Source organism: Saccostrea cucullata, unplaced genomic scaffold (assembly GCF_032062105.1).
Source record: "Saccostrea cucullata isolate Sc308-1 unplaced genomic scaffold, CSIRO_AGI_Scuc_v1 ctg3798, whole genome shotgun sequence".
NCBI classification, from domain to species: Eukaryota; Metazoa; Mollusca; class Bivalvia; order Ostreida; family Ostreidae; genus Saccostrea; species Saccostrea cuccullata.
In genome coordinates, this window is record NW_026923489.1 from 33,145 (window position 1) to 44,086 (window position 10,942).

A 10,942-nucleotide genomic window follows, 5' to 3' on the forward strand; every position below is an offset into this window, starting at 1 on the left:
GGTGGGGGCCCAGGGGGCGAAGCCCCCGGAAGCTCCTGGATTCTAGAGATTTTGAAGGGTTAAAATGAGGTCTACCAAAGCCCTGGTGGGGGCTCAGGGGGCGGAAGCTCCTGGATTCTAGAGATTTTGAAGGGTTAAAATGAGGTCTACCAAAGCCCTGGTGGGGGCCCAGGGGGCGAAGCCCCCGGAAGCTCCTGGATTCTAGAGATTTTGAAGGGTGAAAATGAGGTCTACCAAGTAGACATATTAGATTTACGCTAACTTTGACAATTTTAGGGGGGGCGCGCGCCGGGTGCGCCCCCCCTTAAATCCGCCACTGCGTCGTTGGACAATAAGGGTGTTGAAAATATCGGCCGACGGTTCAAATCAAACTGTAGCTCAGAGCTCGATGATCGGGCGACGATTGGCCGACTTGTGAATATTTAACCTATTAAGGATACATAACACAGACAAAATTTTGATGCATGGATTGATATAAATTTTTTGAACGGAAATGACATAACTAATTAATCCGTAAGATAACAAGAAATCTTAAGTATTCCTTGCTGCTTAGATATGCACCATTTGTCGTTTTTATGCAATTCCATACAAATTTTGCACACATTTTCAACATTGAGTCACAATTTCATAATATTCTGCCACTTTGCCTTGCAAACATTACTCACGTCACCTATCTTAATATAGATCTATGAAAAAATATTCCTGATTTCTAAAGCAAAAAGATTTTTTTATGTTCTCTTTATCCAAGTCATCGGTGTCCCTAGGAAATAATGTGACTGCTCAGTGTCGCCCGATACTGTGTCGGCCATCCTGATCTTTCAGCCGACAAGACCCAAAAAATGTAGTCGCCCGACCATCGGCTTAAATGTGACCTAGGCATAACCCTAACCCTGGCGATAACAATCTTGGCAAAGCGTTACACATGCTGACCATTCCCCTGCTGTTCTTGAAAGCTTTCATTGCTTCTCAAACCATTTGATGTACAGTGATTCTCTACTTAACACTGTTACGTAATTGATTTATGAAATTCTGAACTGAAGCATCTGGGAAAAGAAACAAGAAGATGCAAACTAATTTACAATGTAATATGGTCCAAAATATAACCGTTGGATAGGAGTGAAGTATAAAACTTCAGCAACATACAAATCTATTTACACAATAAAGAATTAAAAGCGAACTTGAATAAGACATTTTTTCTGTTTTCACTGCATTTTTCTCAGGCACCATATTATCAGTTTTTACAATACTTGGAGCAGGGCAACTAAGAAAAATATTTGTCATCGACCACGTGCCTGATGTTTAGGTACTAGTAATTCAATGTCAAGGTATAATATTACTGAAAATAAGCAATCAATTATTCAATCATAACATGTAAAATGACTTAATCTTTGATACACAACACAAAAGATTTATATAATGAGGCATTTTTATAGAGAACTGAAGCGGACATGTTCAAAGATGAAAGCACGGATTATACTAAAGACAAGATCATTCAGTAATGTAAATAAAAGCTCATTTCCTCCTGGGACGAACTACATGCGTCTTTGGAGATTATGCATGTATCGAAATTTCCACCATCGAACTATCTAAACAATTTCGTGGAACGACTGCATAAATAAGCCCTGGTTAAATCTAGTACTGTCTGACGCCGTGACGTCAGACAATAAATAATCTGGGTGTTTTTTATTTGCATACCCAAACGGAAAAGATTTTTAACAAACTACTATTAAACCATCAACAAACTAGCAACAAACTACATTTTTGTGGTTTGTTAAAGTAGTTTGATAGTAAAGCATTTAATGAACCACTATCAAACCACTTTTTCTAAAAATAGCTGCAGTGGTTTGTTAGTCTTTCATTTCTGGTGATTGTGATTTCTTTATAGTTTGTTAGACTTGGTATCTTGCAACAGTGTTTTATTAGTATAGCATTTGCATCTAACCACATGGGAAATTACTTTACAGACGTGTTTAGGGTTGAATTATCTAGAATTGTTGAAGTTTCCAAGAACAGCTTATCTCTTTACATCCGGTGTTAGCTATTTGCGCCAATTTTCAAACCACCAAGCAGGTCAGAAACAAAGGAACTGGTGAAGGGACATTCAAATTGTTAGTATCATTCTGTAAGATCCCTGACTGGAAAAAGCAGCAATTAACATTATTAAAAGATGGATCTGGAAACAGAAGAGGTATTTAATGCATGTCATGAAGTAATTAAACCTTTTGAGAATGTGGATGCATATAATGCTTTTTACTAGCTTTGGGTTTTTCTTTATTTTCAGATTGACCTATAATTCCTATACTAGTTTAGATCAGTTATGCATTGAATTATGGGAAGTTATAATACTTGAAAATAAGACAAAAAAGATGTCTTTCAAAGATGCAATGAGGCCAGAAAAAAGAAAATATTGCAGCATTTTCCATGCCAGATGAAGCAGGGAATATTTAATTGTCAGCTTGAAGAACATTTTTTTTGTGAAAAATACTATGAAGATGTACACAACATGAAGGAGAATATGTGATAAGTATATACATGGACATTGACTTGGAATTGCATCTCCTAAACAAAAGGGAACATGTTGGAATGTTGCACTTGCATTGGCTAAACTTGTGAATCCTGGAATTTAGATACTCTAAAACAAGACTTGTTGAATATTTCAAAATGTGATTGTTTTAGGTGTTTTCAAAGACTTGTGGATTTGTAAAGGAAAATTCAAATCTAGTGTTTTGCTGATGGATTTGTTACCGAGTGATTTGTTAGTAGTTTGTTAGAGTGGTTTGATAGTAGTTTGTTAGAGTGGTTTGATAGTAGTTTGTTAGAGTGGTTTGATAGTAGTTTGTTAGAGTGGTTTGATAGTAGTTTGTTAGAGTGGTTTGATAGTAGTTTGTTAGAGTGGTTTGATAGTAGTTTGTTAGAATAGTTTGATAGTAGTTTGTAAGAGTGGTTTGATAGAGTGGTTTGATAGTAGTTTGTTAGAGTGGTTTGATAGTAGTTTGTTAGAATAGTTTGATAGTAGTTTGTTAGAGTGGTTTGATAGTAGTTTGTTAGAATAGTTTGATAGTAGTTTGTTAGAGTGGTTTGATAGTAGTTTGTTAGAGTGGTTTGATAGTAGTTTGTTAGAATAGTTTGATAGTAGTTTGTAAGAGTGGTTTGATAGTAGTTTGTTAGAGTGGTTTGATAGTAGTTTGTTAAGAGTGGTTTGATAGTAGTTTGTTAGAGTATAGTTTGTTAGCTCATTTGCATGTGATTTGCTATACTATTAAACTACTTTCAAACCATAGTGGTTTGTTAGTAATTTGTTATAGTAGTTTGTTTGCCCTTTTTTTCCGTATGGGTACGTATTTTATACAGTTATTGAACGTCTCAAGGTTTGTCTTTGTCTCCTTTTCTCCAGTTCTAAAAGTTTATCCAGACTGATTCTAAAATGGAAATTTGAATAATATAAAAAAGAATATTTTTCTATGAGTAATTGTTTCCTTTTATATTTGTTTTAGAAATTAAAAGAAAAAGAGACTAGAAATCAACTAACTGGATTGTAGACAAGGTCACTTCTTGTCTTGCCACTGTTTTCTTAATCGTCAAAAGATTCATTTTGTGAGAATCGAGATCATCCGATATATGTTGAATACACTTGTTGATTTCGTTCAATGGAGGACTTTCCCATTTTTCTAACACATCTTTAATATCATCAATGTTTTCACTTTCTTTGTAGTGTGATATTCGATGACCCTAAAATATATATATTTTTTTCGAATATTATTTAGATGAGTAGACAGGAGAGGGATTTCTAAACTACTGAATAATTTTACATTTTATGTACAAGTGTAATTTGAAAAATCAAAATTCGTGACTCTTTATCTTGAAACATATATAGTATTTCATAGTATTCCAAAATGACAGGCAGTATTTCTTAATGTCTTCATTTGAATATCAAAAATTTAATTTTCATATTTGAAAATATGTGAAGCAGTTTTCCTACCTTTCCAAACAGAAGACTATTTAGTTCGACCCTGGCTACAATCCAGGCTCGGTTGACCTCTAACCCCCTCTGAGCGTCCTGTTGGACATTTTGGTAAGTGTCACTGAGCTGAGCTATCAGAATGTTCAGTAGAAGGACGCAGATTGTAAACAAAAATACTGCCATAATGATAAGACTCGTAGTCCTACAGACGAATCAAATATAAAGCTTATTAAGAGGTAGATCACACATTCTGCATTCATATACTTATTCATATACTTTTCTATAGAAATACAAACACCTTTGTATTTAAACCTTACTGGAGTTCTGTATATTCTACAATACGCTCAGACTCTATCAGGATCCTACCACCAAGAAATAGAATATCCCAAAAGGAACTGAAAACATATTTAAAACAATATTACATTAACAAAGTTGAATGTTTCCAATACAAGGAGACAAGGAATAAGAAGTCGGAATCTACAACATTATCTGACATGCTTTTTCCAGATAGAAGGAGGTTTTCCAGATAGAAGGACGGTTTCTATATTAAAAGTATTTATTTTAATTCTGAAGCTCTTTTATGTTCTTTTATTAAAGAATAATGCCTGATGTCTTTTAACGAAGCTTTTTCTAGAAGAAAACATCTAATAATTGACCATCATGTTTTAGGTTGTATGTGTTACCTGCTCTCATGAAACTGTTTTAATGACCCTTCCCCTCGAAGAGACAACAGAAGACAACCACTGAAGGCCAACAGAATGAAGAGGAAGAATGTGGTGAATTGGAAAATATCGTGAATAAGAATTCTCCATAAAATCTGGACATATGCTCCCGTTTGTCTGAAGAAAAACACGTTAAGAATGACATCATGTAAAAAGTGTATAGGTTCACATAAATAACTATTCATTGGCCCTGTATATATACAAATTTATTCACTAAAACTGTATGTTCGTTTACATTCATAGTGGAAATAAATCTATTCCATAGATCTACACACTCACATATTTTAACATTTGAAAAGAAGCCCAGAGGAAAAATTCAGCTCATATAGTATGCTTACCTAAAAACAGCAGCATATTTAAAAATTCTCATAGTCCACAGAAGATAGGCAGCTGAGAACACGAACCATTGCTCTGACATTTGGGTGAATCGTAGTGGTAATATCAGAATTATCAAAATGGACGAGGAAAGATCGATATAGTTAAAAGCGTCCTGCCAATATTCCAAACGATGTCTGAATAAGGAAAGTTATTGAATTCTTGAATTGTGCAAAATGTATGTATCTTTGTTGGAGATTTATTGTTAAAATAGCTTTCTAACAGCCACATTTAAAATTAGAATTATGACTATTATTACATATGGATGATTCTTTCATTAAAAAGTTTATGCATACAGTAAATTCATTTAAAAACACATTTGTCAAGATCTCTGTTTTACTTTTCCTTTTACTTGCTGTGAAAATAAATTCAATGAGAATGTACAGTGACATTTAATCATACATACTTCCGGAGTTGATTCAATTCCGAGAAAAGAGTAAGAATGGCCATTCCAAGCGACCATACTTCACAGACTGCGCGCGCAATTTGTAGAGGTGAAAGGTCATAAACTGATGGATCAGGTGCAGAACTGGCAACAATGGCGGAAAATGTAATGGTTACTAGGGAAAATACGTAGAACATCGAGTTAATTCTGCAATTAAAATGAAAAGATGACGTTTGGTTATACTTTTAAATAAGTGCACAACTACATGTTCTCTAATCTATTTTAGCAAAGTATTATTTAGTATCGCAATACACCTTACAAAAATCGGAGTCTAGCATATTCTTTCCACTTCCTTCGTATGAGTAAACGAACAACATCATGGTACACTATAGTCTTAAAATAGAAAAGAGTTTTGTTTCAAAAGAAAGAGAAAAGGAAGGTATATTTAATACATAAGAAATTATTTAATAGTATTGGTTGAAATATGTTGCAAGAAAGAAGAAAAAATGAAAGATCTAATGGCATTGATTTATTTGGTATGTGAAAATTAATTTCGTAAATTTGAAACACTTGCTTTATTCCCACTCTTTGCTATGATTTGAAGACCAGATTTTGAACGAGGATTGAAATTTGAATCCTTCGGAACTCGTCCATTCTCATCTGCCTCTAGGACATTGTAATACACACATACATCACCACTAGGACTGACTGGGTCTATCATGCAATCCAAAATGGCCATGACTGTGTTCTAAATTGGGGCAAACCATTATTATTATAATTAATTTTTTGATTTCATAATATACACGTATAAATGAATTTTAATTTATATTTCTCTGGTAATGATATGACTTCTATTTTACATTTGAGTGTTATCAAGATTCAACTGTATTTTGTTTGTCAATAATAGTATAAAAGCAACATTTGCTAAAGTTTTTTTTTTTTTTTCCAAAATACTTTGCTTAATGCCATTGTTAAATTGCTGATACCTCCATATTTTTGTTCAGGAGAGTATGAAAACTAAATTCTGCAGACTCATTCCCGTTACTGGTATATATTTTACGGACACTGAAATGAAATTATACCGATATTGACAGGATACGTTCAAAAAATTCTCCTAAGAAACGAAGTCAATAGAGGGAGCATTTGTTACCCACAATTCATTGCTCATGTATGTAATGAGCATGGCGGCAATGTCGTCATTTCCGGCATCGAAGGCAAGGGTATAGGGCATTACCCCCTTTTTATCACGGGCATCTGGCCAGGCCTCGTGCTCCAATAGTTTAGAACAGACACCTTTATAGTTTTTCTTGACAGCATAATGTAATGGTGTCCACAAATCCTCGTTGCTAGCAGAGGTGTTAGCACCACGGTGTAGTAAGCTATTCATTAGCATTTGTACCTGAAATAAAAGGTACTTTTTGGAATCGTTCTTTGGGTATGAAATAAGAAAAAAGAGGTTTTTTTCTTAAGCTGTTACTAAATTTGAATTTTTTATATAAAAAAAGATAAGTAGAAAGTTCTAAAGAAATTATTTACTTTATTTTCTGGGTCTAATTCTGATACTATGTACAGTAATGCCTGGTCAATACTGCCTTTCTTCTTGATAATTCTATCAAGAGTGACCTCGATCTCTGCTTCTTGTTTTACGACTAAATAAATCTTTGTTCTTTCCGCCACCTTAAACAAAACAAATGCAATAAAATTTATATAAAGTGTATCTTTCGGATGAGACCGAAAAAACCGAGGTCCAATTTCGCAGCAAGTGCTGGCAATAAAAAGATCCCTCACTGGCATAAAAAAGATCCCTCACTGCTTAATGACCCCGAGTGCCGAGTACATGACAATTGTTCAACATCGTGGAATTAGAACATGAATCAGTATTAAGTTATTTTACCTCTTTCTGAAAAGAGTCGCTATTGTCGTCACTGTCATCATCCGAAAAATTAGCGTTCAAGAACTCGGTGGAATTTTGCGCTCTGGAAAGCCTCGGAAAATTTTCATCCCTCTGTGACTCTGCAAGTTATTACCAATATAAATAAAATTACAAAAAATATATATTTAAGCAGCATTCATTTTTATCTATATCGTACTTCATACTCAAACTAATATTTGTTATTCCAGTTATTTCAAATGCAATTGCATAAACGTTGTCAAATTGTTACTTTAAGTTTTACATCCATAGTCATGCTGATTATATAAGCTGAACACAACTCGTAAATAAGCATACGCCATATGCGATTATACTATAATACAATATCAGCACCGGAATATACTCTTCGTATTCGTAACACTTGACTGAGTATTGCCACTGGTATCAGCGTTGTGCTGCGTGTTTTACCATGCCTTTGTTAATTGATTTTATTGTAGTTACGTGAATTTCTATTTGTTTTTAAACTACAACTGTTGTAGGTTTCTTTGGTTTCTTTCTCTCTTTTCGTGGAAGAAGTACATAATTATTATTTGCTTGGTTTTTTTTCCTACGCTATGTATCATATGACCGTCTTTTTACACAGGGGACAACAGTGAATAAACAAATGAGCGGCTTATATAGTAAAGAGGCCCTCAGATATAACGAGTATATTAAGAAATATGGCAGACAAAGTCCTTTTACAAATCATGTTCAGCTTTAAATAGTGATTCAATACCTAAGACATAACTGAGAGAAATATATTTGAAATATATTTCGCTAATGGCATACATGTATATTACAATTGCAACATTCAATGAAAACTAAGTGTTTAATTACACAGTACCTGGACATTTTCTATGTAACTTTCTGAGGGGCAGATGATCAGATCGAGGCCGTTGGTTATCACTGTATGACAGCCTCTGACGCAGATATTTGTAACTCATGCTTCTGAAATTTAGACCGAAACTGTTTTAATGTGTCTTAAAACATTTAGATGATTAATTGATTGATTATATATTGTTTAACGTCCCAGTTTGAGAATTTTTCACTCATACAGAGATGTCACCCTATACAGAGGAAGGGCTTCAAATTTAGATATATATACTCGGCACCTCTTTAAAAAAGGACTGCTGTATATTTTTTTGTATGTCAAAAGGCACATATTTTTAATTTGTGTATGGTATAGCAGTTTGACTTTGACTCTGCAAGGCGCAGCGGTCAGAGTTCTTTATCGTACCTTATGACACAGTTTGTTGAACGTCCCTTTCGAGTATATTTGCTCGTTATGCGAAATACGACACCATTTGTCGAAGAAGGACTTAACATTCTAATATAAATTATTTCCAAACTACTTTCCTTAGGAAAAATTGAGATTATTTGTCTTTTAGATCACACATTTCCACTTTGCATATGAATATAAATCATTGGCGCCTTCCACAAAGAGTATAGAACTTGCTACAAAGACTTGTATCCCCCTTCTACAACAAACATCTAAACTGCAAAATCTAATTTTTCTATTTCATTATATTAATATTTTATGATTAAATTGTAATAAAATTTAAAGATAAAAATACCTTTTCAGCCAAAAATACAACAAAGAGATGAAATTTTAATCTTAGCCGTAGGATTTTTTGTATTTCCTGTTTTAAAGCAACTTCCTTCAATGAATTAATAAAAGTAATAAAAAATTTTTAAAAAACATGGGTTGAAAAATCTTATTACAATGTTCCATAACTGATTTTGAAACGATTTTTTCACTGATAGGTATATTTTCGTGTGGTTTTGACGTTAGATAACATGACACTCTTAAAGAAGGGGTCATAAAAATGTTATTCAAGAAATAGTAATATATATATGATCTTGAAATTAAAACCATAGAAATTTGGTTATCTTTCAAACATATTTATCATTTTTGTATAAATCCTTTGTATGCGTCATATTTTGTCAGTAGTACTCTATAAAAACAAGGAAATTCGTTATTTTTTGGCATTTTGAGACGCCCTCTCTGAAAATAAGGCGGTCGAATTTTGTGGTTCTTACATATACATATAATATACAATATAGTATTACTCGATTATCATATATTAAAGTTTGAGCAAAATATCTATTGTAGTATTTGTAATAATTTGCTTTAAAGTGCGAAAAATCGACTCTTTCCCATCCTATAAATGTACATGTAAATGTACCTGTATTTTGAGACAGTCTGTTAAAAATACCTGGGCGGTAGATTTTCCCCAAACTTGTATACTGAAGTCAAAGTAAGTTATATACGGTATAAAAATAAGAGTTTTTCTAGTGTAGTTTCCATACAATGAATCTCCAGTCGGCCCCCTTAAATTACGGAAATTTAATCGTATGCATATTTTGTTTCCACGGCGATGCAACAATGCAACGGCTCATATTCTCTTCATTTTAGAAGGAAATTAAATAAATCTTTTCAAAATGAACATCCTTTATTCTTGAATTCTTACTTTTTTGTTAACAATAGGTTTAATTGTTTGAGTTCTTTTATAAAACATATATTTCTTTGCCGCCTTTATAAGTTTGACAAAGATATTTTAACCAATATTAACTTCACCTGTTTGCCGGACATACCCACCGTAAACCCAATGTATTGAGCAGCACTCCTTAGTTTATTTAGCACAAAAGAAAGGATTAATTGGTTTGAACCATGTTAGCGAAAGAACGACCCTATAATACATGTAGGTTGTATTTGCTAATAAGGTCAATATTACCACCATAGAATTTACGAATTTGCTGACTTTAAACGAGGCTGTTGAAATTCCTGTAACATTCCTGTAACATGAACTTCTATATAATAGGTCTGCTTTAGTTTGAAAAATTACATTATCTTATTTCCAAAAATCCATATCTACCTAATACAAAGTGCTCCTGTTCTTGCGAATGGACAACTGAATACTAGCTAGACAGTGTATATATATCAAGTGAGGCCAGATTTAATTTGACTACTAAAAACATTTCATCATTGCTTATTACGTTAACATGTTAGTTTCATTCTGGATATCATGATTGCTATGCGTGGCAGGTTGAAAATTAAATAGATTATGACGAATTGAATCGAACAACATTTATTTTAAAATACATACAAAGCTTACTAAAGAATAGACTTTCCGATGCAGAACTTTTGTGAAACACTTAAAGGTACTTGGACACAGATTTGAAGTTAATATTTTCTGTATAATATCAAGAATTATATATGTTTTAATAGCATCTCACACAAAAATTGATTAAAAATCTTATTTCATCTAAAAGTTATTAAAACTTCAAATTTTTTGGCGGGTTTGATTGACTCATCCTTGCACTTTCACAAATTTTAATTCTATTCTTAATACTTAGGAAAAGTGGCAATCGAATTTTATGTTAATGTTTAATATAGCCTACCTGTTTATTCTTTCTGCTCGTCTTTATTTCATGGCACCTGATCCCACTTCTAATGTTTTGGAGGTCCGTGTTTGTCTGTTCCGGTTTCTTTTTATGGTTTTATGGAGTTTTGATGTTGAATACTGTTTGTTATCTCCATACATGTGTGTTTCATCATGTGTTGGCAGAGTCATAAGAAACCTTTTTAT

The 10,942-nt window shown here is 33.2% G+C and overlaps 1 protein-coding gene across 1 annotated transcript; it reads right to left on the reverse strand.

Moving 5' to 3' along the window:
- Positions 1–3,343: 3,343 nt before the first annotated feature.
- LOC134264133 (transient receptor potential cation channel subfamily V member 5-like) lies at positions 3,344–8,296 on the reverse strand. The gene is made up of 14 exons (XM_062746428.1): positions 8,197–8,296; positions 7,338–7,456; positions 6,980–7,120; positions 6,598–6,842; positions 6,430–6,508; positions 6,018–6,191; positions 5,763–5,836; positions 5,465–5,650; positions 5,022–5,195; positions 4,645–4,800; positions 4,279–4,356; positions 3,980–4,163; positions 3,530–3,729; positions 3,344–3,419 (listed from the first exon to the last, which is right to left on the reverse strand). The coding sequence occupies exons 1-14, from the start codon at positions 8,294–8,296 to the stop codon at positions 3,344–3,346; spliced, it is 1,986 nt and encodes a 661-aa protein (XP_062602412.1).
- Between the last annotated feature and the right edge of the window lie 2,646 nt (positions 8,297–10,942).

Excerpts from the sequence above, each read along its gene's own strand:
- LOC134264133 (XM_062746428.1), bottom strand. The coding sequence starts at position 8,296 with ATGAGTTACAAATATCTGCGTCAGAGGCTGTCATACAGTGATAACCAA. Across the intron at positions 6,843-6,979 it reads AATTAGACCCAGAAAATAAA|GTACAAATGCTAATGAATAG; the intron begins GTAAATAATTTC and ends CTTTTATTTCAG. Across the intron at positions 3,730-3,979 it reads ATAGTCTTCTGTTTGGAAAG|GGTCATCGAATATCACACTA; the intron begins GTAGGAAAACTG and ends TATATATTTTAG.